The sequence below is a fragment of the Mytilus edulis genome, chromosome 1 (genome assembly GCF_963676685.1).
Source record: "Mytilus edulis chromosome 1, xbMytEdul2.2, whole genome shotgun sequence".
Taxonomy (NCBI): Eukaryota; Metazoa; Mollusca; class Bivalvia; order Mytilida; family Mytilidae; genus Mytilus; species Mytilus edulis.
The window spans coordinates 68,907,523-68,935,095 of NC_092344.1; the positions used below are offsets into that span (position 1 = coordinate 68,907,523).

The following is a 27,573-nucleotide window of genomic DNA, read 5'->3' on the forward strand; positions in this document are numbered from 1 at the left end:
TATCATAGATCGAAAATAGATTGACATCGCCATGGCAAAAAAAAAAGACAAACAAACACAAGACACAAAATAGCTAACTAAAGACTAAGCAACACGTACACAACTAAAAACTGGTGGTGATCTCATGTACTTCGGAAGGGTAAGAAGATCCTGAATCACACGTGACACTCGTGTTGTTGCTCATGTTATTGCAAACCCGGTAAATATTTCTATTCTCTAGGTCACATTCGTGATGAAAAGGAGAGTGGGTTGTAGTTACGACATACGGAACATATCCAATATCATCTGTGAAACGATTATTCTATAAAGGTCATATTACGTCCATAAAATTTGGGAAATATGTACTCCGTTTGCCGGCGCTCCTGGAATGTGGCTATAAGAAATATTCCTTTTGTAAGCTTTAAAACCCGGTTTAAGCCACCATGTTCTACATATGAAAATAATGACTGTACCAAGTCAGGAATATGACAGTTGTTATCTATTCGTTTTATGTGTTTGAGCTTTTGATTTTGCCATATGAAAAGTTTTTCTGTGGTAATACCTTTTATTAATACAATGAAGCATGTGACTGGTTAATTTGAATGGTAAAAATTGGTTTGGATTTTGAAGGGGTTCTTTATCAAATCTCAGCTTGTTGTATAAACAAATATTTATGTTTGTTAATACATCCTCAAGCTTTATATGCATGCATTTATGCTCTCCTTACGGCCATTTTAAAATGACATACAATGCATCACTTATAACTTACATTAAACATGAATGAAATGCATTTCTGTTAAAGCTGTTGCAGAATCATAGTTATTTGATCAAACTAAATTGATTTTAGGTTTTGCTACAAATTAGTCATTTTATACTTGGAAATATTGTGAGAAGGTTATATCGGTTTTCAGAGAACAAATTGAGAAGCACAGTGTGATGATATAAGAACTTGAATGTGATATATTATATTAAATATCTAGCATCAGTTCTAAACTATGTTCATTTCCAATCTCTAGCGTGCTTAAATTACTTTTTAAAGATTTTGTTAAAAATAATTTAAAAAATAATATCGCTTGCTAGTACAAAGTTCTATAGCATGTCAAAAACCTAAAATCGAAAAAAAAAATGACAAAATTTTTCTCTATTGCTACTCTTTTCAACAGAATAAGTATTTAGAACAAGAATTTAATTTAGTGTGACATAAGCATGCAAATTAACATTATTTACGCACATTGAATCCCTTTGTAATAATTGTAAAGGTCCGAAGCCCTTTTACATATTCCTTCATCGGGAAATCCCAAAGGAAAATATGTTAAATCAACGATGTTTACCGAAACATGCGGAGATGTGAAAAGTAACATAACTTTCGCTTTGAGGCGATATACAATACTTGGCATAAAAGGGCCAGGTATTGGTTATTTAAAAATTTATGAATATATGAATTGTTATTATTTATATGTTATGCTTACAGATAACTTACACCATTACACCATTTGGAACAGCTATACAGAGTACTTTAATAGGTGGTAGTAGTGGTGAACCAGAATATGCTATATATCCACCCATTTCAAATCAGTTTTCTGTGTCTATTTGTTCTCACACTTACTTTAGCAATTCTAATCCAGCTTGGTTGATGTTTGAATTTTCCTTTGGATATGCATACATTACAGAAATACAAATATACTACAGAGAAGGTTGTAAGTATACAAATAAAATATATTATTAAAATCATAGACATTTTATCTGAAGTATGCAATTATGTAAATATACACATTACAAACTCCCGTTGGAACTCACATTGTCTCTAAAACTGTACCACTTCAACTATGAAGTTTCGTGAAAAATTATATCACAAAACGGAAAGTTGATATGCACTTGTATTTATTCAAAAGTCAAAATTTGGGTTATGCGGCATATTTTCCACATACATAAGCCCTGAACTTCTAAGAGTTTAAACTTATACTAGAACTGTTCAAACCCTACCTCCACTGTTGGACCTTCTTGCAAACATATTTTTAGAGCTACTATGTTACTTATTATAACAATCACAAGATCTGTCTCTATGCAATGAAATACAGATATCATATCTAGGAACCAGTACGTTAATAAATGAACATATCAATATATATCCCCAGAAGGAGCGTGACTTGTTAAACAGCTGTGTTAACATAGTGCAAACAGTATTTTCTTGGGGTTTTTTTCCCAAAAAAAAACATGTAAAACAAACTGCTTAGTTGTTTATTGTTTATGTGTTAAATGATTGAGTTTGATTATGTTTGATAATGTTTTTATCCCGTTTAAGATCATGTATTTAAAAAAACGTTTGATTTCCTTTCGAAATTTCTCCTTTGGCTGCTTATCTCTTCTATCTCTCATCCTTCAGCTCCTATAATTTTTCCATCCGCACTCTCCCGTTGCGCGGTCATACGCATCAATCATGTCTGAAAATAAACTAAACGTTTACGTATTCCTATAGTGATAGAATCCTTAGAACTAATGCACTGGTTGTTGTCTGTGGTTAGAGCTATAGTATTTATAAAGAATGGATACATGGACAGCCAATAGAACTCAGACGGGTTTATTGTATAAGCATACACAATTATGTAAGCCTGTCAATATTCTTAGTGAGACTATTAATATGATTAGGGCTTACTTATATTACCATAGCAAGAACATCTGGGTGTAAATAAATGAGACAATGATACAAATGATAAAAACGACATACTTTAATCTACATCATACGGGTGGCAATACACAATATTAAGCTAGATCCAGAGGTCTTCTGCTAACGTTAAAAATTAAACCTGGCGTATTTGTATTACAGATGCTTCTCGTATGGATGGATTTAAATTATATGTGTCCAATACATCAACTATTCCACCTGTTGGTTACCTCTGTTATGAAGATCCCGATCCTGGTCTTCCAAACATTACTCAGACTATTCCTTGTTATCAACTTGGAAAATATGTCATTTATTATGATGACAAGGGAGTGACAGAATCAGATGACCCTGTTATTGAGTTATGTTACGTCGCCATAAATGGTAGGGTGATTTTATAATTGTGTAAAACTTTAGATATTCTCCAAACTATGCATGCGTCCCTTTCTGTTTTTGTCTTTACGTTTCATCAATGTCTTATAGCTCTAAACAGTAAAGATTGGTTCAGTCCTAATCTGTACAGTAAGTGCGTTGTCATATTGTTAGTTTTATCGTGAAGCTAGTACTGTGACAGGTTTTAGGAATGCGTGGTCCAAATCCAGGATCAAATTAAGTCAAGTCAAAAAGCAGAATTGATCCTTACAATATTTTTTTTATTTGATATTCAAAAAGAACAATATCAGTCAATAATTGCTTATGACTCCCTTATCTGGTTTTGTCTTATTAAATGAATAAATATAGTGTAAGTCGTTTAACATTCTTTTGTTCAGATTCTCAGCTATTTCATTCGAATAAACATCTTTTTTCAAGCCTATCAGATTATAATAGTACAAGTTTATCAATAAACAGAAATTTTAAATATTAATTAGTTTTTCTTAATGGACTTTAAGAAGGATATGTAATTGTAGTGTATGACAGAAATTAAGTTTGATTATGTTATTATAAAAGAACAGATGGAAGCCACAACAATCATCTTGTTTTTGGAAGAAGTCACATAAAAATCTGGATTTAACCGTTTCAAGTTATTCTGCATTTTGTATCACGGCCTTCTGTTACTTCTATTAAAAAACTCCTACTACCTTATAAAAAAACGAGAAAATTCATCAAAATTGTACTTTTAGATATGTTAGTATTTTAAATTTCCAATTCTTTCCCCCGTCATTTTGTGTCTGTTATGTATCATTGCAAAACGCTAAGGAAACCCAGTTTTGATAGTATTAGTTAACAAAGGAGACCATTGCCGGCTTCTATAGAAAATATCAAGAGCTGTACGAGTTTAGAAAAGTGTTTGCGTATACATACTGTCATACCATGGTTCTTTCTTATCGTAGTGAAATAGAACGCATCTGCAAAAATGGGCGTCAAGTTGGTTACCTATTCCCTATTCCCTATTCGTTACCTATTCCCTATTCCCTATTCGTTGCCTATTCGTTACCTATTCCCTATTCCCTATTCGTTACCTATTCGTTACCTATTCCCTATTCCCTATTCGTTACCTATTCGTTACCTATTCCCTATTCCCTATTCGTTGCCTATTCGTTACCTATTCCCTATTCCCTATTCGTTACCTATTCGTTACCTATTCCCTATTCCCTATTCGTTACCTATTCGTTACTTATTTGATTTTTAATATCCTTCCCCCTTTTTAATTATGGCATGGAATAGTTTAATATGGCTGCCGTTACCATGGAAACGGCACAATTGTGAAAAAAATGAGCTTTTGGTTTTTGGTGAACTGTTTGGATATGATTCAACTCAGAATCATCATATTTTAAAACAATGTAGGTGCCCACTATATACAGGTGTTGGATGATTTTGGCGATCATTGGAACTACTATGTTGCCATGGAAACTACACCAAAATTTTCAAAATTCTCAAAATGCTCAAAACTTCATGAAACTTCACAGTAATGATGAGCAACATTGGAGTTGGAATTTCCAAAATAGGTCTTGTTACCATGGAAACAATGCAAAAAGGTCAAAAATTTCAAAAATAAGAATTTTCCGCAAACTGGATGAAACTTTACAGGAATGGTAACTGGCATAGGCAGAGTTGGATTTTGAAGTTAGAATTTTCAAAATGGCCGCCGTAACCATGGAAAAAGCAAAAATATCAAAAATTCAAAATGTTCAAACTTAATGAAACTTTGCAAAAATGTTACTAGACATCTGTAGATGCTCTCTTTGACTTTGGAATTGTCAAAATGGCTGTCACTCACCTGGTAATAGGGGGAAGGGGTGCCTTCCGTTATTGCTAGCAATTACAAATCTAGTTGTTAATAGTCTTACATATGGTAATAGTTCTGAATTGGTTGAGGTAAAATGATCTTTTTATGACCTATTTATATGTGTTTGTGCTCAACCGATCCTTTTACTTCATGTTCGATACGCATTTGTTCCTTACTTGTTTTTTATACGTTCTACCTTTTAACTGCTTTATGTCCGTATGTTTGAAGATGGATCTTGGTTCGACGGGATGAAATCACCGTGTTAGCGCTTGCGTAAAAACGAAGATGTGGTATGATTACCAATGAGACAACACTCCACATTAGACCAAAATGACACAGAAATTATCAACTATAGTTCACTGTACGGCCTTCAACAATGAGCATAGCCCAAACCGTGTAGTCACCTATAAAAGGCCCAGACATGACAACCTCATACAATTCAAACAACAAAACTGACGGCCGTATTTCATATACAAAAAAATAAACGGAAATATGTAACACAAAAACAAACGATAACTACTTAATTTCAGGCTCTTGTCTAGGGACAGGCACATACTTACATAATGTGGTAGAGTTAAACATGTAAGCAGGGTGTACATCGTTTCGGAGCATGCTATTACCTTGTTTAATTCGTTCCATCACTCGCTTATAATTCGCTTATAATACGTGTATCTTACGTTGCACCTTTTAAAACATGATTTTCAATTGTTTTGTTGTCTCTGGTGGAAGATTTGGGCTCTTAGAGGTGATATAACTCTATAAGTGCATTTGTATCCGTTCCAGCGGTCAGATAATACACTGTTAAATATTCGTTACTAATTCGCTTTTAAAAAGTTTGTTGTACGTTGCACCTTTTAGAAAAGGATTTCCAATTGTGTTCATATCTCTGGTGGTAATAATGTGTTCTTATAGATGAAATACCCCTATAAGCGCATATGTACTCGTTCCAGCGATCGGTTAATACCCTGTTACCTATTCGTTACCTATTCGTTACCTATTCACTTATAATACATTTTTTTATACGTTTCACCTGTTAGAAAAGGATTTTCAATTATGTCCATGTCTCAGGTGGTAACAATGTGTTCTTAGAGATGAAATTACCCTATTAGCGCTCATGTACCCGTTCCAGTGCTCGGTAAATAATCTTGTTACCTATTCGTTACCTTTTCGCTTTTAATGCGCGGGGTATACGCTGCAACTTGAAATAAATCGTGTTTTAATTGTGTTCATGTCTCAGGTAGTAACAATGTGTTCTTAGAGATAAAATGACCCCATTAGAGCGCATGTACCCGTTCCAGCGCTCGGTAAATAACCTGTTACCTATTCGTTACCTATTCGCTTTTAATGCGCGGGGTATACGGTGCACCTTGAAATAAATCGTTTTTTAATTGTGTTCAGGTCTCTGGTGGTAAGAATGTGTTCTTAGAGATGAAATGACCCTATTAGCGCGCATGTACCCGTTCCAGCGCTCGGTTAATACCCTGTTACCTATTCGTTACCTATTCGTTACCTATTGGCATATAATACATTTTTTATACGTTTCAACTGTTAGAAAAGGATTTTCAATTATGTCCATGTCTCAGGTGGTAACAATGTGTTCTTAGAGATGAAATTACCCTATTAGCGCTCATGTACCCGTTCCAGTGCTCGGTAAATAATCTTGTTACCTATTCGTTACCTATTCGCTTTTAATGCGCGGGGTATACGCTGCAACTTGAAATAAATCGTGTTTTAATTGTGTTCATGTCTCAGGTGGTAACAATGTGTTCTTAGAGATAAAATGACCCCATTAGAGCGCATGTAACCGTTCCAGCGCTCGGTAAATAACCTGTTACCTATTCGTTACCTATTCGCTTTTAATGCGCGGGGTATACGGTGCACCTTGAAATAAATCGTTTTTTAATTGTGTTCAGGTCTCTGGTGGTAAGAATGTGTTCTTAGAGATGAAATGACCCTATTAACGCGCATGTACCCGTTCCAGCGCTCGGTTAATACCCTGTTACCTATTCGTTACCTATTCGCTTATAATACATTTTTTTATACGTTTCACCTGTTAGAAAAGTATTTTCAATTATGTCCATGTCTCAGGTGGTAACAATGTGTTCTTAGAGATGAAATGACCCTATTAGAGCGCATGTACCCGTTCCAGCGCTCGGTAAATAACCTGTTACCTATTCGTTACTTATTCGCTTTTAATGCGCGGGGTATACGGTGCACCTTGAAATAAATCGTTTTTTAATTGTGTTCAGGTCTCTGGTGGTAAGAATGTGTTCTTAGAGATGAAATTACCCTATTAGCGCGCATGTACCCGTTCCAGCGCTCGGTTAATACCCTGTTACCTATTCGTTACCTATTCGTTACCTATTCGCTTATAATACATTTTTTTATACGTTGCACCTGTTAAAAAAGGATTTTCAATTATGTCCAGGTCTCAGACGGTAACAATGTGTTCTTAGAGATGAAATGACCCCATTAGAGCGCATGTACCCGTTCCAGCGCTCGGTAAATAACCTGTTACCTATTCGTTACCTATTCGCTTTTAATGCGCGGGGTATACGGTGCACCTTGAAATAAATCGTTTTTTAATTGTGTTCCTGTCTGGTGGTAACAATGTGTTCTTAGAGATGAAATTACCCTATTAGCGCGCATGTACCCGTTCCAGCGCTCGGTTAATACCCTGTTACCTATTCGTTACCTATTCGTTACCTATTCGCTTATAATACATTTTTTTATACGTTTCACCTGTTAGAAAAGGATTTTCAATTATGTCCATGTCTCAGGTGGTAACAATGTGTTCTTAGAGATGAAATTACCCTATTAGCGCTCATGTACCCGTTCCAGTGCTCGGTAAATAATCTTGTTACCTATTCGTTACCTTTTCGCTTTTAATGCGCGGGGTATACGCTGCAACTTGAAATAAATCGTGTTTTAATTGTGTTCATGTCTCAGGTGGTAACAATGTGTTCTTAGAGATAAAATGACCCCATTAGAGCGCATGTACCCGTTCCAGCGCTCGGTAAATAACCTGTTACCTATTCGTTACCTATTCGCTTTTAATGCGCGGGGTATACGGTGCACCTTGAAATAAATCGTTTTTTAATTGTGTTCAGGTCTCTGGTGGTAAGAATGTGTTCTTAGAGATGAAATGACCCTATTAACGCGCATGTACCCGTTCCAGCGCTCGGTTAATACCCTGTTACCTATTCGTTACCTATTCGCTTATAATACATTTTTTATACGTTTCACCTGTTAGAAAAGGATTTTCAATTATGTCCATGTCTCAGGTGGTAACAATGTGTTCTTAGAGATGAAATGACCCCATTAGAGCGCATGTACCCGTTCCAGCGCTCGGTAAATAACCTGTTACCTATTCGATACTTATTCGCTTTTAATGCACGGGGTATACGGTGCACCTTGAAATAAATCGTTTTTTAATTGTGTTCAGGTCTCTGGTGGTAAGAATGTGTTCTTAGAGATGAAATTACCCTATTAGCGCGCATGTACCCGTTCCAGCGCTCGGTTAATACCCTGTTACCTATTCGTTACTTATTCGTTACCTATTCGCTTATAATACATTTTTTTATACGTTTCACCTGTTAGAAAAGGATTTTCAATTATGTCCATGTCTCAGGTGGTAACAATGTGTTCTTAGAGATGAAATTACCCTATTAGCGCTCATGTACCCGTTCCAGTGCTCGGTAAATAATCTTGTTACCTATTCGTTACCTATTCGCTTTTAATGCGCGGGGTATACGCTGCAACTTGAAATAAATCGTGTTTTAATTGTGTTCATGTCTCAGGTGGTAACAATGTGTTCTTAGAGATAAAATGACCCCATTAGAGCGCATGTAACCGTTCCAGCGCTCGGTAAATAACCTGTTACCTATTCGTTACCTATTCGCTTTTAATGCGCGGGGTATACGGTGCACCTTGAAATAAATCGTTTTTTAATTGTGTTCAGGTCTCTGGTGGTAAGAATGTGTTCTTAGAGATGAAATGACCCTATTAACGCGCATGTACCCGTTCCAGCGCTCGGTTAATACCCTGTTACCTATTCGTTACCTATTCGCTTATAATACATTTTTTTATACGTTTCACCTGTTAGAAAAGTATTTTCAATTATGTCCATGTCTCAGGTGGTAACAATGTGTTCTTAGAGATGAAATGACCCTATTAGAGCGCATGTACCCGTTCCAGCGCTCGGTAAATAACCTGTTACCTATTCGTTACTTATTCGCTTTTAATGCGCGGGGTATACGGTGCACCTTGAAATAAATCGTTTTTTAATTGTGTTCAGGTCTCTGGTGGTAAGAATGTGTTCTTAGAGATGAAATGACCCTATTAGCGCGCATGTACCCGTTCCAGCGCTCGGTTAATACCCTGTTACCTATTCGTTACCTATTCGTTACCTATTGGCATATAATACATTTTTTATACGTTTCAACTGTTAGAAAAGGATTTTCAATTATGTCCATGTCTCAGGTGGTAACAATGTGTTCTTAGAGATGAAATTACCCTATTAGCGCTCATGTACCCGTTCCACCAGAGACATGAACACAATTAAAAAACGATTTATTTCAAGGTGCAACGTATACCTCGTGCATTCAAAGCAAATAAGGAACAAATAAGAAGCAGGGTATTAACTGAGCGCTGGAACGAGTACATATGCGCTAATAGGGGTATTTCATCTAAAAGAACACATTATTACCACCAGAGATATGAACTGAATTAAAAATCCTTTTCTAAAAGATGCAACGTACAACAAACGTAATATAAGTGAATAGGTAACGAATAGGTAACAGGGTATTTATCGAGCGCTGGAACGGGTACATGCACGCTAATAGGGTCATTTCATCTCTAAGAACACATTGTTACCACCAGAGACATGGAGACAATTAAAAATCCTTTTCTAAAAGGTGCAACATACAACAAAAGTATTATAAGTGAATAGGTAACGAATAGGTAACGAATAGGTAACAGGGTATTCACCGAGCGCTGGAACGGGTACATGCGCGCTAATAGGGTAATTTCATCTCTAAGAACAGATTGTTACCACAAGAGACATGGAGACAATTAAAAATCCTTTTCTAAAAGGTGCAACATAAAACAAACGTATTATAAGTGAATAGGTAACGAATAGGTAACGAATAGGTAATAGGGTATTAAACGAGCGCTGGAACGGGTTCATGCGCTCTAATAGGGTCATTTCATCTCTAAGAACACATTGTTACCACCAGAGACATGAACACAATTAAAAAACGATTTATTTCAAGGTGCAACGTATACCTCGTCCATTAAAAGCAAATAAGGAACGAATAAGAAGCAGGGTATTAACTGAGCGCTGGAACGAGTACATACGCGCTAATAGGGGTATTTCATCTAAAAGAACACATTATTACCACCAGAGATATGAACTGAATTAAAAATCCTTTTCTAAAAGGTGCAACGTACAACAAACGTATTATAAGTGAATAGGTAACGAATAGGTAACAGGGTATTTATCGAGCGCTGGAACGGGTACATGCGCGCTAATAGGGTCATTTCATCTCTAAGAACACATTGTTACCACCAGAGACACGGACACCATTGAAAATCCTTTTCTGAAAGGTGCAACGTACAACAAACGTATTATAAGTGAATAGGTAACGAATAGGTAACAGGGTATTTACCGAGCGCTGGAACGGTTACATGCGCGCTTATAGGGTAATTTCATCTCTAAGAACACATTGTTACCACAAAAGACATGGAGACAATTAAAAATCCTTTTCTAAAAGGTGCAACATACAACAAACGTATTATAAGTGAATATGTAACGAATAGGTAACAGGGTATTAAACGAGCGCTGGAACGGGTTTATGCGCTCTAATAGGGTCATTTCATCTCTAAGAACACATTGTTACCACCAGAGACCTGAACACAATTAAAAAAACGATTTATTTCAAGGTGCAACGTATACCTCGTGCATTAAAAGCAAATAAGGCACGAATAAGTAGCAGGGTATTAACTGAGCGCTGGAACTAGTACATACGCGCTAATAGGGGTATTTCATCTAAAAGAACACATTATTACCACCAGAGATATGAACTGAATTAAAAATCCTTTTCTAAAAGGTGCAACGTACAACAAACGTATTATAAGTGAATAGGTAACGAATAGGTAACAGGGTATTTATCGAGCGCTGGAACGGGTACATACGCGCTAATAGGATCATTTCATCTCTAAGAACACATTGTTACCACCAGAGACACGGAAACCATTGAAAATCCTTTTTCTGAAAGGTGCAACGTACAACAAACGTATTATAAGTGAATAGGTAACGAATAGGTAACAGGGTATAAAGCGAGCGCTGGAACGGGTACATGCGTGCTAATAGAATCATTTCATCTCTAAGAACACATTGTTACCACCAGAGACATGGGCACAATTGAAAAACGATTTATTTCAAGGTGCAGCGTATAACCCGCGCATTAAAAGCGAATAGGGAACGAATCAGTAACAGGGTATTATCCGAGCGCTGGAACGAGTGCATACGCGCTAATAGGGGTATTTCATCTAAAAGAACACATTATTATCACCAGAGATATGAACTGAATTAAAAATCCTTTTCTAACAGGTGCAACGTATAAAAAAATGTATTATAAGCGAATAGGTAACGAATAGGTAACAGGGTATTAACCGAGCGCTGGAACAGGTACATGAGCGCTAATAGGGTAATTTCATCTCTAAGAACACATTGTTACCACCTGAGACATGGACATAATTGAAAATCCTTTTCTAACAGGTGAAACGTATAAAAAAATGTATTATAAGCGAATAGGTAACGAATAGGTAACGAATAGGTAACAGGGTATTAACCGAGCCCTGGAACGGGTACATGCGCGCTAATAGGGTCATTTCATCTCTAAGAACACATTCTTACCACCAGAGACCTGAACACAATTAAAAAACGATTTATTTCAAGGTGCACCGTATACCCCGCGCATTAAAAGCGAATAAGTAACGAATAGGTAACAGGTTATTTACCGAGCGCTGGAACGGGTACATGCGCTCTAATGGGGTCATTTCATCTCTAAGAACACATTGTTACCACCAGACATGAACACAATTAAAACACGATTTATTTCAAGGTGCAGCGTATACCCTGCGCATTAAAAGCGAATAGGTAACGAATAGGTAACAGGTTATTTACCGAGCGCTGAAACGGGTACATGCGCTCTAATGGGGTCATTTCATCTCTAAGAACACATTGTTACCACCTGAGACATGAACACAATTAAAACACGATTTATTTCAAGTTGCAGCGTATACCCTGCGCATTAAAAGCGAATAGGTAACGAATAGGTAACAAGATTATTTACCGAGCACTGGAACGGGTACATGAGCGCTAATAGGGTAATTTCATCTCTAAGAACACATTGTTACCACCTGAGACATGAACACAATTAAAACACGATTTATTTCAAGTTGCAGCGTATACCCCGCGCATTAAAAGCGAATAGGTAACGAATAGGTAAGGAATGGGTAACAGGGTATTAACCGAGCGCTGGAACGGGTACATGCGCGCTAATAGGGTCATTTCATCTCTAAGAACACATTCTTACCACCAGAGACCTGAACACAATTAAAAAACGATTTATTTCAAGGTGCACCGTATACCCCGCGCATTAAAAGCGAATAGGTAACGAATAGGTAACAGGTTATATACCGAGCGCTGGAACGGGTACATGCGCTCTAATGGGGTCATTTCATCTCTAAGAACACATTGTTACCACCTGAGACATGAACACAATTAAAACACGATTTATTTCAAGTTGCAGCGTATACCCCGCGCGTTAAAAGCGAATAGGTAACGAATAGGTAACAAGATTATTTACCGAGCACTGGAACGGGTACATGAGCGCTAATAGGGTAATTTCATCTCTAAGAACACATTGTTACCACCTGAGATATGGACATAATTGAAAATCCTTTTCTAACAGGTGAAACGTATAAAAAAAATGTATTATAAGCGAATAGGTAACGAATAGGTAACGAATAGGTAACGAATAGGTAACAGGTTATTTACCGAGCGCTGGAACGGGTACATGCGCTCTAATGGGGTCATTTCATCTCTAAGAACACATTGTTACCACCAGACATGAACACAATTAAAACACGATTTATTTCAAGGTGCAGCGTATACCCTGCGCATTAAAAGTGAATAGGTAACGAATAGGTAACAGGTTATTTACCGAGCGCTGGAACGGGTACATGCGCTCTAATGGGGTCATTTCATCTCTAAGAACACATTGTTACCACCTGAGACAAGAACACAATTAAAACACGATTTATTTCAAGTTGCAGCGTATACCCCGCGCATTAAAAGCGAATAAGTAACGAATAGGTAACAAGATTATTTACCGAGCACTGGAACGGGTACATGAGCGCTAATAGGGTAATTTCATCTCTAAGAACACATTGTTACCACCTGAGACATGGACATAATTGAAAATCCTTTTCTAACAGGTGAAACGTATAAAAAAATGTATTATAAGCGAATAGGTAACGAATAGGTAACGAATAGGTAACAGGGTATTAACCGAGCGCTGGAACGGATACATGCGCGCTAATAGGGTAATTTCATCTCTAAGAACACATTGTTACCACCAGACATGAACACAATTAAAAAACAATTTATTTCAAGGTGCACCGTATACCCCGCGCATTAAAAGCGAATAGGTAACGAATAGGTAACAGGTTGTTTACCGAGCGCTGGAACGGGTACATGCGCTGTAATGGGGTCATTTCATCTCTAAGAACACATTGTTACCACCTGAGACATGAACACAATTAAAACACGATTTATTTCAAGTTGCAGCGTATACCCTGTGCATTAAAAGCGAATAGGTAACGAATAGGTAACAAGATTATTTACCGAGCACTGGAACGGGTACATGAGCGCTAATAGGGTAATTTCATCTCTAAGAACACATTGTTACCACCTGAGACATGAACACAATTAAAACACGATTTATTTCAAGTTGCAGCGTATACCCCGCGCATTAAAAGCGAATAGGTAACGAATAGGTAACGAATGGGTAACAGGGTATTAACCGAGCGCTGGAATGGGTACATGCGCGCTAATAGGGTCATTTCATCTCTAAGAACACATTCTTACCACCAGAGACCTGAACACAATTAAACAACGATTTATTTCAAGGTGCACCGTATACCCCGCGCATTAAAAGCGAATAAGTAACGAATAGGTAACAGGTTATTTACCGAGCGCTGGAACGGGTACATGCGCTCTAATGGGGTCATTTCATCTCTAAGAACACATTGTTACCACCAGACATGAACACAATTAAAACACGATTTATTTCAAGGTGCAGCGTATACCCCGCGCATTAAAAGCGAATAGGTAACGAATAGGTAACAGGTTATTTACCGAGCGCTGGAACGGGTACATGCGCTCTAATGGGGTCATTTCATCTCTAAGAACACATTGTTACCACCTGAGACATGGACATAATTGAAAATCCTTTTCTAACAGGTGAAACGTATAAAAAAATGAATTATAAGCGAATAGGTAACGAATAGGTAACAGGGTATTAACCGAGCGCTGGAACGGGTACATGCGCGCTAATAGGGTAATTTCATCTCTAAGAACACATTGTTACCACCAGACATGAACACAATTAAAAAACAATTTATTTCAAGGTGAACGTATACCCCGCGCATTAAAAGCGAATAGGTAACGAATAGGTAACAGGTTATTTACCGAGCGCTGGAACGGGTACATGCGCTCTAATGGGGTCATTTCATCTCTAAGAACACATTGTTACCACCTGAGACATGAACACAATTAAAACACGATTTATTTCAAGTTGCAGCGTATACCCTGCGCATTAAAAGCGAATAAGTAACGAATAGGTAACAGGGTATTAACTGAGCGCTGGAACGGGTACATGCGCGTTAATAGGGTCATTTCATCTCTAAGAACACATTCTTACCACCAGAGACCTGAACACAATTAAAAAACGATTTATTTCAAGGTGCACCGTATACCCCGCGCATTAAAAGCGAATAGGTAACGAATAGGTAACAGGTTATTTACCGAGCGCTGGAACGGGTAAATGCGCTCTAATGGGGTCATTTTATCTCTAAGAACACATTGTTACTACCTGAGACATGAACACAATTAAAACACGATTTATTTCAAGTTGCAGCGTATACCCCGCGCATTAAAAGCGAAAAGGTAACGAATAGGTAACAAGATTATTTACCGAGCACTGGAACGGGTACATGAGCGCTAATAGGGTAATTTCATCTCTAAGAACACATTGTTACCACCTGAGACATGGACATAATTGAAAATCCTTTTCTAACAGGTGAAACGTATAAAAAAATGTATTATAAGCGAATAGGTAACGAATAGGTAACGAATAGGTAACAGGGTATTAACCGAGCGCTGGAACGGGTACATGCGCGCTAATAGGGTAATTTCATCTCTAAGAACACATTCTTACCACCAGAGACCTGAACACAATTAAAAAACGATTTATTTCAAGGTGCACCGTATACCCCGCGCATTAAAAGCGAATAAGTAACGAATAGGTAACAGGTTATTTACCGAGCGCTGGAACGGGTACATGCGCTGTAATGGGGTCATTTCATCTCTAAGAACACATTGTTACCATCAGAGATATGAATTTAATTGAAAATCCTTTTCTAAAAGGTGCAACGTACAACAAACGTACTATAAGTGAATAGGTAACGAATAGGTAACGAATAGGTAACAGGGTATTAACCGATCGCTGGAACGAGTACATATGCGCTTATAGGGGTATTTCATCTATAAGAACACATTATTACCACCAGAGATATGAACACAATTGGAAATCCTTTTCTAAAAGGTGCAACGTACAACAAACTTTTTAAAAGCGAATTAGTAACGAATATTTAACAGTGTATTATCTGACCGCTGGAACGGATACAAATGCACTTATAGAGTTATATCACCTCTAAGAGCCCAAATCTTCCACCAGAGACAACAAAACAATTGAAAATCATGTTTTAAAAGGTGCAACGTAAGATACACGTATTATAAGCGAATTATAAGCGAGTGATGGAACGAATTAAACAAGGTAATAGCATGCTCCGAAACGATGTACACCCTGCTTACATGTTTAACTCTACCACATTATGTAAGTATGTGCCTGTCCCTAGACAAGAGCCTGAAATTAAGTAGTTATCGTTTGTTTTTGTGTTACATATTTCCGTTTATTTTTTTGTATATGAAATACGGCCGTCAGTTTTGTTGTTTGAATTGTATGAGGTTGTCATGTCTGGGCCTTTTATAGGTGACTACACGGTTTGGGCTATGCTCATTGTTGAAGGCCGTACAGTGAACTATAGTTGATAATTTCTGTGTCATTTTGGTCTAATGTGGAGTGTTGTCTCATTGGTAATCATACCACATCTTCGTTTTTACGCAAGCGCTAACACGGTGATTTCATCCCGTCGAACCAAGATCCATCTTCAAACATACGGACATAAAGCAGTTAAAAGGTAGAACGTATAAAAAACAAGTAAGGAACAAATGCGTATCGAACATGAAGTAAAAGGATCGGTTGAGCACAAACACATATAAATAGGTCATAAAAAGATCATTTTACCTCAACCAATTCAGAACTATTACCATATGTAAGACTATTAACAACTAGATTTGTAATTGCTAGCAATAACGGAAGGCACCCCTTCCCCCTATTACCAGGTGAGTGACAGCCATTTTGACAATTCCAAAGTCAAAGAGAGCATCTACAGATGTCTAGTAACATTTTTGCAAAGTTTCATTAAGTTTGAACATTTTGAATTTTTGATATTTTTGCTTTTTCCATGGTTACGGCGGCCATTTTGAAAATTCTAACTTCAAAATCCAACTCTGCCTATGCCAGTTACCATTCCTGTAAAGTTTCATCCAGTTTGCGGAAAATTCTTATTTTTGAAATTTTTGACCTTTTTGCATTGTTTCCATGGTAACAAGACCTATTTTGGAAATTCCAACTCCAATGTTGCTCATCATTACTGTGAAGTTTCATGAAGTTTTGAGCATTTTGAGAATTTTGAAAATTTTGGTGTAGTTTCCATGGCAACATAGTAGTTCCAATGATCGCCAAAATCATCCAACACCTGTATATAGTGGGCACCTACATTGTTTTAAAATATGATGATTCTGAGTTGAATCATATCCAAACAGTTCACCAAAAACCAAAAGCTCATTTTTTTCACAATTGTGCCGTTTCCATGGTAACGGCAGCCATATTAAACTATTCCATGCCATAATTAAAAAGGGGGAAGGATATTAAAAATCAAATAAGTAACGAATAGGTAACGAATAGGCAACGAATAGGGAATAGGGAATAGGTAACGAATAGGTAACGAATAGGGAATAGGGAATAGGTAACGAATAGGTAACGAATAGGGAATAGGGAATAGGTAACGAATAGGCAACGAATAGGGAATAGGGAATAGGTAACGAATAGGGAATAGGGAATAGGTAACCAACTTGACGCCCATTCTGCAAAACGAACATTTTATTTTGGATATGTTATCTATGTAAAATTATTAAACTGATAAATGAAAGGATTTACATATCGCGCATATTTGATCGTTATTAACATTTTAAACATTCCAGGATGTGAGAATGGGACTTGGGGTACAAACTGTACAAAAGAATGTCCATCAACATGTATAGAACAACACTGTTATCCTGGAAATGGTTCATGTATTTTGGGATGTGAAACACAAAACTGTTTAAACGATATATGCAATATACAAACAGGTGTTTGTACTGATGGTTGTGTCAATGAATGGATTGGACAGTTTTGTTCATTGATAACAAGTAAGTAATTGATCATCAGTTGTTAATGATAAATCATCTACTGGAAATTAGGGAATTATCCCTGAGAATCATATAATGTTTTGTTTCATACTTGGAAAAGTATTTAAGATGATTTCCACAAGTCAATATAATAACCAAGACAGTTTCGCGTATCTTTGATTGAACTATAACACATACTTAACTTACGGTTTAAACTATTTTTTGTTATTTGGCTGAGTCAGCATTTTGATTATTGCAAATGCAACACACATTGCAGATATCATATTATATAATGTATTTTGTCATATTATTTTAACTTTATGTATATGACATCAATAGCTATTATTAGTAAATGTATGAATATCAAGTAATAACGTATAGTACTAACATCCCCTTTAAAAACATGCAAAACCATGTTACGTTTTGGATGTGCAGTTCATCACGTTATGTCAAATTTAATGACTTATAGGGCTGTTGCTGCTTAACAAATCACGCATTTTATGCATAATGATTGTCCATGTTTGACTTCAAGTTTTGCTTAAAACGTATACTATAACTATACATGTAAAATGAACGCTTTAAGTGTATGTTTATAGTATAAAACGATATATTCACAATAAAATATTGTATTTACGATATAGTCGTCCTACACAGGTTTTGTGTTTTCAATTTTATTCCATCCATGCCATACGTTTATTGTTCTTTCACTGAACTCTTGAACAAGTATTTCACCTTTCATTTTTAACTTGTACATGTTATATACTAGTTCACAGGCAGTCACATGTTCGTGTATTTATAGAAATATAAGTGCAGTAAGCTTCTTTAAAAAGAAAGACATTCTAAAAAAAGGGAAATTACATTGCGTTTAATTTTTTGGGATCGAAATAAAATAATATATTTAATCAAATTATATGCTGTTTACCTAGAAATGATATTTCTGTATGTTTGATAACAAAATGATTTCTTTAACATATTTAATATATAAATAAACATCATTGCAATTCATTTTAGAAATTTTAGAAATTGTATTCATATCTTGAACTCAAAAATTGAGTTCAGATAGTTTCATTATTACATAGTCACTGTTGCTATTTGTCTTTTGTTTTTAATTATTATTCACAGTAATTTTCCTTTTGTCCTTTTTTTTCTGCTATACAACATCCGTCAATTGGTGAACGGCAATCTACACTCTTATGGGATTGACGCACAACGTGATCAGGATAGCAGTATTTCTGCAAGTTTGTTGTCTTACTTGGAAATAGACATGTGGTAATTGTTACAATCAATGAATAACTTTAAACAACAGCTTTAATTGAATTTCCCTGATGGTAAGAATATAATTATGCGGTTACTTATGGTATAAGCAATTATCTACATTGAATAACATAGGCCGTGTTCACACCAAACGCCATGTACAGTAAATATGTTTACAATTAGTTTAATGTAATGTACACTGGTTTCACATTAAGTTTGTTCCCATATATACACCTGGTTTAGTTACCTGTGCAACTATATGTCATTTAAATGTTCATTACATAGAATCGAACTAAAATCGAACTAAAATTTCTTGGACAACTTTTCTAGATGTCATGAAACACAGCTTGATTTTAAAGATACTAAAGATGTCTCCAGAGGCGGATAAAGGCATTTTTAAAATGCATGGGCTTCCAAACATTGATCGTCCGCTAAAGGCGATTTCAACCCCCGGAACCCCTACCCCCCCCCCCCCAATCTAGATCCGCCACTTATTACGCTATACATCATGTAGGCTACAAACGCAGAAGAAGAATTGAGATGTTAAAGGTGTTTTAGTAATGCATTTATGAATGAATCGTTGACCAGTGGCAAATACTTCAATGTACGTCCAGTCAAGTCGGGAAGACATTTTCAAATGAATTATGTGTTTGGCAATGATGATGCTTTGGGTTCTGATTAGAAGTTCAGGGAATGACCATTCAACTAAAAACAGTGGGTTGTTTTTTTTTCTCCATAAAAAAGTATTCTGATTTTAAATTTGATGAAAAAATATTCTATTCAATGAGGAAATAAATTCTGAATTCAGATTTCCGCGATTACTTAAAGTGTTAAATTTTGAACCAAATTATTTGAGTGATAGCTTTGAAAAACTAAATAAAAATGTTCGTGCTATGCGCGAAAAAAAATTTCTGTGTCGAACATAAAAACCATAACCATCTTCCCGCCTGTAGTTAAATATTTGCTCACTAAAAAGGCTAGTGAAAAGTGTTGCTTTTCTTATAAAAAAACCAATTGACTTAATGAGTTTAGACAAATAATTAGAAAAAAAACCTACATAAATAATTGTTAAAAATATCAGTTTTATTAAAAATAGAACGTTTCTCCTTCAAATATACATGATAAAATACATGTTCTAAATACGTACAGTTAACCACACAAGTTCTACATTGACTATCGACTGCATGTAGACAAAACATGATTTAAACTACATGTAAACATGATTTAAACTACATGTAAACATTGAGTTTTATCAATGGGAACGTAACTGTGTTTAGTTTACGTGTGAATTACACTAACACGACACCGAGTTTAGGTCAATGAGAACACGGACATAGTAAAACATAGTAAAGACAGACATATGTCTGAAAAGGATAATCACTGTTTGGCCAAATATCTGTTCTATTGTTCGCAAAAGCGTATCTGTGTTTTTGATATAGATTTTTTAAATAGAAAATGTTGACGGCAAAAAAAAAATTAAACTGTTAAATAAATATAAAAATTCCAATGTATTGTGCAAAGATATAGTCATAATGGGATTAGTAAACGTTTTGAAAGATAACCCAATATGATATCAGTCCTATTATAAGGTTTCTGTTTTTACATGAAAGAATAAACTAGAGTATTTAACAAAGATACATTGAATTTTCATATAAGTTCAACATAGATTTCAACTGTTACTAACAAACTATATTAGCAGAGAAGCTTAATAAATACCAGTTAAAAAAAGACGTTCATTGATATTCATTCTCCTAAATTAGAGACGACGAATTTAACAGCACCAGGTCGTTGATTTATCAATCCATCAAACTGAAAAAGAAGCGTTGGAAGTGCAAGTCGTATAAAAAAAATACTTTCATATGCAACGTCATCTGATTCAATAACTATATTGTCATGTGCGGTTACACTCCTACAATCAATCGCATTGTTTGACAAATTACCAACACACAAAAACAATATATACGGAGTGACCATAACAATTAGAAGAGAAATTTGTTCTCAAGTAGTCATGGCTACTCAGTGTCTCTTTCCTGCTGCAATCATGTTTTTAATGTAGTCACGTCGTTAATAGATATATACACTTAATTCAAGAAGTATACATAAATTAACAATCAAGTATATTATATATATTTATAGTTTAATTAATCAATTTTACAGCTGAAGATCTGAAGAAGTTACTGCTTTCTGGGAAGATACGAAATAACAAACTTAAATACCGGTCGTACGACGCAAGCACTGTTCAAGGATTTTCCAGATTGGTTGGTTGCGTGCAATATTCATTTAACAGCTGTCAAAAAGGACTAGGAGATTTGTAATCCTCAGCATATTTTGAACCAGTCATATTTTGAAGATTGTCAAAAACTATAAATAGTCTATTCAGTGGTTAATAACTCTATATGTGTCACTACCGGGTTTTTGTGTTATAACCTGGAATCAGGCATTCAGTTTTCACTTGGAAATTGCTTTAAATGTTTCAGTAGAAACTGGTGCATAGGTGTTTTCTCACACCATTACACATTATTGTCTATCTTGTTCTCCTTGAAATTTATATAACCAAGTTTGTATTTGACGGAACAAAAACCTTCTGTGTGTGCCCTTCAACAAATCGTACATTTTAATGAAATCATTTTTTAAACATGTAATAGTTAGGTATTCATGACCTGATATTGGATTACAAATGGGGGCTTGAATTTTATATAGGTGATAATATATTCTTATGTAAAAGTATTCATATTTCTTTGCACATTTTAATTGTTAATAGAAAAATGATTTATCCGATGGCAGGTACACATGTTTGTCTTCTTTTAAATTGTACTACTGAATAAATTATAATTATTTGACGTTTAAAAGTATAAGTTTATTAATAAAAAACCATATTCAAAGCAAAATATAATTAAACAACATAGAAGAAATAAATTGGTAATGCTGTTTTTTAAAAGTTATCTGGGCGATGGAGCATCGAAAGAGGTATTCATGTATTTTGTTTTATGAAGAAATGGTTTATTTAATATGTTATCTTAATATGAAGAAATTCCATTCAGTATTTCTTTAAACTCCGAAAAAAAAATACATGTTTGTAAACTTTACGATAGAATCATTCTAACGTAAACGTGATATGTAGATATGCATATAACAAACGAAATATCGGAGAACAACTTCAAGTATTCGTAATCGCTTTACTGATACAAGATGAGTCCTTTTGTCAAATGAGTCTATCACTGAAACCCTTTAAGGTGTGTAGGAGGTTTATGTGTTCTTATATGATAATTTATCTGATAAAAGGTATGTATTCATTGTTTAAGTACTGCATTACCAGTTAAACCTTATACAGAATGCAAACATTTGAAAGGTGTACTCATGAGTTTATAACAATGATTTCTCATTATACTTGAATTGAATATAAGAAGTATGTTTCAATAATGTCTGTAAAAAATAACCACTATTACTTTGTAGATATTAAATTAACTCGCAAGTCTTTGTATAATTAATCTAGGTAAACTATTGTGTGAACAGTGAATTCGCGCAGTAAATGTCTTGTACTTGTTAAATGATTTAATCTAAACGCAAAGATATTATTATTTTTTTAACGATAATGAAATATATCACCGTTTAAGTTTCAAGGTATATTATATAGCTGATGCGTTAATCATTTTGCTTCGACATGAAAATGAATCTTTTTTTTAAACCGAGTATAGCGACATGGCAACCATTCAAATGAGAAAACCCACAGGTTTAATTATACTAATGGAAAGAACGACATATATATAATGAAAACAACAACGACAGCCAATAGGTTACTTGCTTACATTGATAACGCTTGCACATAAAGAATGTTGGAATATAATGCATATTTTCCCATTCCAATCTTTCACCAGAGGTGCTACTACGACATAACATATGATCAGTTTGATAGAAATTGACTTACTAATTAGGTCGATACTGCGCACACAAACAACAGAAAAGGCTAGTAAAAAGCCCAATTCTGGTAAATGGATATATCATGTAATCTTAACTCTTGCAAAAATATAAATAATGTAGTAGTATACCGGTGTTCAAAAGTTAGAAATCGATTAAGAGAAAACAAATCCGGGACACAAACTGCAACCGAGGGAAACACATCAACTAAGCCATGGAAATAAAGGAACAACAGGAACACTAAAGTCGCCAACAGACAAAATCTACCAACTATTTGATAACAACTGCCATATTCCTAACTTGGTACAGGACATTTTCAGAAAAAAATAGTGAGCTTAACTTTGTTTGATTCTAGCCAAACCGCTTGCTTTATGAGAATGTTAAAAATATATCCCTAAAATGGCAACACTGCGTATGTGACAGATACACATCACAAACATACGCAAGAACTTCTATTACAGAGAATCGAAACGCACAAACACATATGATAGTCGACTCAACTTGAAAACCAACCTACAATTTATCTTTTTATGAACACATCCAAATCAAGATTGAATTAGTATGAAATTCAAAACAGTGTAGCTGTGGCCATTGATTGACACATTAAAATCATTCATTGACTGGGACAATTTAGGTGAACGTTTGTATGTAACGACCAATGCTCACTATGTACTTTTTAAAGACACTCAAACTATGGGGTCACCAAAGGTTCTCAACACCTAAATAAAGTAATTCGAAAAATTAATCAGAAATAACACGATATTTTGATTTATATCAATTTTATAAATCAAAACACAAAGGTTATTCCTGATTAATTTTTCGAATTATTTTATAATTAAAGGCGTTAAGAAACCTTTGTTGACCCCACAGTTTAAATGTCTATCGTAGGTACGTCATGAACAGTGGTTGTTACAGACAAACGTTCACGTAAATTGTCCCAGTCAATGGATGATTTTGATGGGTCAATCAATGGCCACAGCTACACTGTTTTGAATTTCATACTATTCGAGGGTTGATACTCGTCTGAAACAAGTGGATTTGTTCCTTCTTCACTTTTAGCATGTCTGAGATAAAGAGTAAAAGCGTTTATGTTGGCTCTTCCATTAACCTCCCTTTTTTGTTTGTAAAGAAGCAAACGACTGGCACTGTGATTTTACAGAGGGTGGAATGTGAACAGCCAGTATGCACGGTCGTCGTATCTAAGTCAAATAAGTCAATTTCGGAATGCAACACATTACAATCATAATAAATCGATTACAATTTAAATCCTAAGAAAAATAAAATTCCATGCAAATACACGTTTAAGACACTAATGGGTTACATATATCACATTTTTATCTTTAATTCACCATCCCCCGCCCCTTTTTATTTGTTCATAAGTAACAACGGCTGAATGACAAAAAGAAATAAGAAGGTTGTGGCTTGAGAAACTAGACAACTCTCTATCAAAATCATTAAAGTAAACCATTATAGATCAATGGACGGTCTTTAACACGGAGCCTACGCTCACACCAAACAACAAGCTATAAAAGGGTTTCAAAAAACCTACATAATAGGTTTCACACCCTTTGCAATCGTTCATATATCCTAAAACTATATAAAGATCAGTTTAAACGAAAAAAAAATCGATAACAGAAACAAAATAACCTATCTCCTCCACTTATTTTTACTCCTCTACTGACGACTCGCTGAATAATACAATTGCAATTTTTCAACTGTTACAGAGGTTTTAATGAAAATATAATAATTATAGTCATATATATACGAACAATCAAGTTGTCCCTGAGAACTGGGTATTTTTATCCAATGATAAGGAAAGCATGTTTTATACGTTATGTGATCAACCATTGCAGATGTGTGTATTTAACAGTGTTTAAAAAGAAGGTGGGATATTGAGAATATCATATTTCCTAAATAAAAAATGTTGGTTAGTATTAAGTTCACAAACATACATTAAAAGTATGTAGCGGAATGAGGAAGTGTGTAGCATAAGCTGTACACGTATTTTCAAGTAGGAAAAACGAATTGTAGACAGAAGTCGGAAACAATGTCTGATATAAACTAATAGTTTTTTATTTTAATGTGTATGATCTGGTGGAATTCACGAATCAAGGTACGACGTCTTAATTTAACACATAGCTTGTTACTTGAAGAATTTGCTACCAAATATTCTCTACCATTTAAGTTAACGTTGAAAGGATAAACAAAATAGTTAATTCGCGACAATGAAAACACTTCCGTCATTTTAAAATACAATTTCTTACATGTATGTATAGTGTTGTTATACGACAATGCAATAATGTTTGTGTATAATGTAAATGTTTTTGTATGTGCATGTATATTCTGTTCAGATGGTGTATTCGAAAACAATGACTCTTTACTTCTAATGAAATTGCATATGAGCAGATTTGAATAGGATGTGTTGTAGCTTGTATATCCCTAAGCAACATATAAAAGGAACGAAGAAACCATCCACATATTTTTTGTGTGACCACAACGCACTTACACGTGAACTTGTGCTGACCCCGCAAGATCATTGACCAATAAGACAGATGAAATACAATCCTGCATTGGTCATAGGTAATTTTTCTCTGCACGTAAAAACATATTATCTAATTTTAACAATTTATCGTTTAATTAAGTAGGACAGTTGACCCTTGGACCAGACTAGAGACATCATAAATTTACAGTACACATAGCTCTCTATATTTAAGTCTAAGTAATAACTATTTAAACAGTGTTATATTCTCTGCTGCCTTAACTTATCTTATTCAGATTGATTTTCAATTAGCAAATTGGTGTAGACGTGTTAAAAATGAATAGCGTCCAACGTCACTGAATATACACTAGCTACTATACATGTTATAGCAAGAATCATCTTTTAAGGCAGATTTTCATTCATGATACTTAAATTAATAAGTATATACATGTAAATATATAAATACAAATATAGAATATTTATATTGTATTTGCCTATTGACTCTATTACTAATACAATTACACAGACCTTATTGAAACAGACTTCACTACATATAGTTAAGCAAGAGTTAACATGCAAAAAAATGTGTCGCCTGACAAGCTGATCATGGTTAATCCTTATTCATACTGATCGACAAAGCAGCAAACAATGTGGTGATAGTATGACATATATTATCAATGGAATTACTAAAAATATACTCCTCTGCTGAACGTAACATTGGAAGTCCTTAGTTAGTCCTTAGTCTAAAACTGAGAATGAAAATGGAGATTACGTGTTGGTAATTCTTTGAATGTTTTGGATAAACAAAACGTATGGTATTGTTTAAATTAATTTTCAAGGAAATTGCTCATTTGATTTGAAGTATATGTATGCAGCTTTTGCAATTTCCAAGTAACAAGAACGATAATAATTTAATTTATTTATATTCTTTTTTAATATCAAAGATTTTATTTTAAGAAATTGGTTGACAAATCATGTTAAATGAAGCGATCAACATAATATGATATATTACGATAACTACAGATAACACATTATATAATGTTACCTTTTCAAAACTTTATATAATATTTGATGCATTCACTAATAATTTTTCTTTAATTAATTTCAGCATAATATCTGTTCAAATGTATTTGCTGGAAATGAAAACAGCTGATTTGTTATTAGCATACCTCATACCCACGACTGTTCTGTTGGTCGTTATAGCACAGCGTAAGTACATTGTAGATATTATCAATATATAAGTAAAGTTGTACGTTCTTAAATTACTCTCCAAATCCAGACTACCTATGCTTTTTATCCTTATAATATTTTTTCATTTGTCAAATATTTCATTTACAGCATAAGTTAAATGAAAACATTGTGAGTACTTCTTTTGTAAATGTAACTATGAAATAAGTATCGTAAGCTTAACATAAGATATTGATACATATAGTTTGGCTTTAAACAAAAAGACAAAAAAAGTATAAAACTTAGCCAAACAAAACGTATTGCAAAAATATATTTTCAAATTTGTAGAATCAATAGTATAACTTTCTAATATTCTTACTCCTACTTTAATAGTTTGTAAAGTTCAATATGAATTGACTACTAAGATCTAATGGGTTTCATTTATGCCGTTTACCCCTTTTTATACAGTTATAATTGAAACCTGTCGCATGTTTGATCCAGAAACAGTTATTAGAGTTACGGTTACAAAGTTTTCTATAGAAGAGGGGTGAAAGGTACCAGAGGGACAGTCAAACTAATAACTCGAAAATAAACTAACAACGCCATGGTTAAAAATGAAAAAGACAAACAGAAAAATATTAGTACACATGACACAACATAGAAAACTAAAAACTCAGCAACACGACCCCTACTAAAACCTGTGGGTGATCTCAAGTGCTCCAGACGGATAAGCAGATCTTGCTCCACATGTGGCACCCGAAATGTTGCTCATATAGATTGAAAGATTTAAAGCTACAGTTTTGAAAGATCTACGGTATAGTTGATTTGATAAATTGTATATTATTATGCAAGATCGTATGTTCATAATCCATACATGTTAGCTAGCGACAAACGATAACGTAGAAGTAGTACAGTTTTTTTAACAACACATGATGAAAAGCTGTTTTCAATTCTGACTGCAAAGGAAAACAACATATTAGAATTTCCTACGTTCGAGCCGCTTTTGGGAATGAATCCTCATTTGTAATGCT

At 34.8% G+C, this 27,573-nt stretch overlaps 1 protein-coding gene across 1 annotated transcript in view; it reads left to right on the forward strand.

Moving 5' to 3' along the window:
* The first annotated feature begins 24,824 nt into the window (after positions 1-24,824).
* The window catches only part of LOC139487913 (platelet endothelial aggregation receptor 1-like), a 36,269-nt gene continuing 33,520 nt past the window's right edge, over positions 24,825-27,573 (forward strand). Inside the window, exons 1-2 of the mRNA XM_071273147.1 lie at positions 24,825-25,009; positions 26,484-26,584. Of these exons, the coding sequence (XP_071129248.1) occupies positions 26,500-26,584 (85 nt within the window). The 5' untranslated portion in view covers positions 24,825-25,009; positions 26,484-26,499. The remainder of the gene's footprint in view (positions 25,010-26,483; positions 26,585-27,573) is intronic.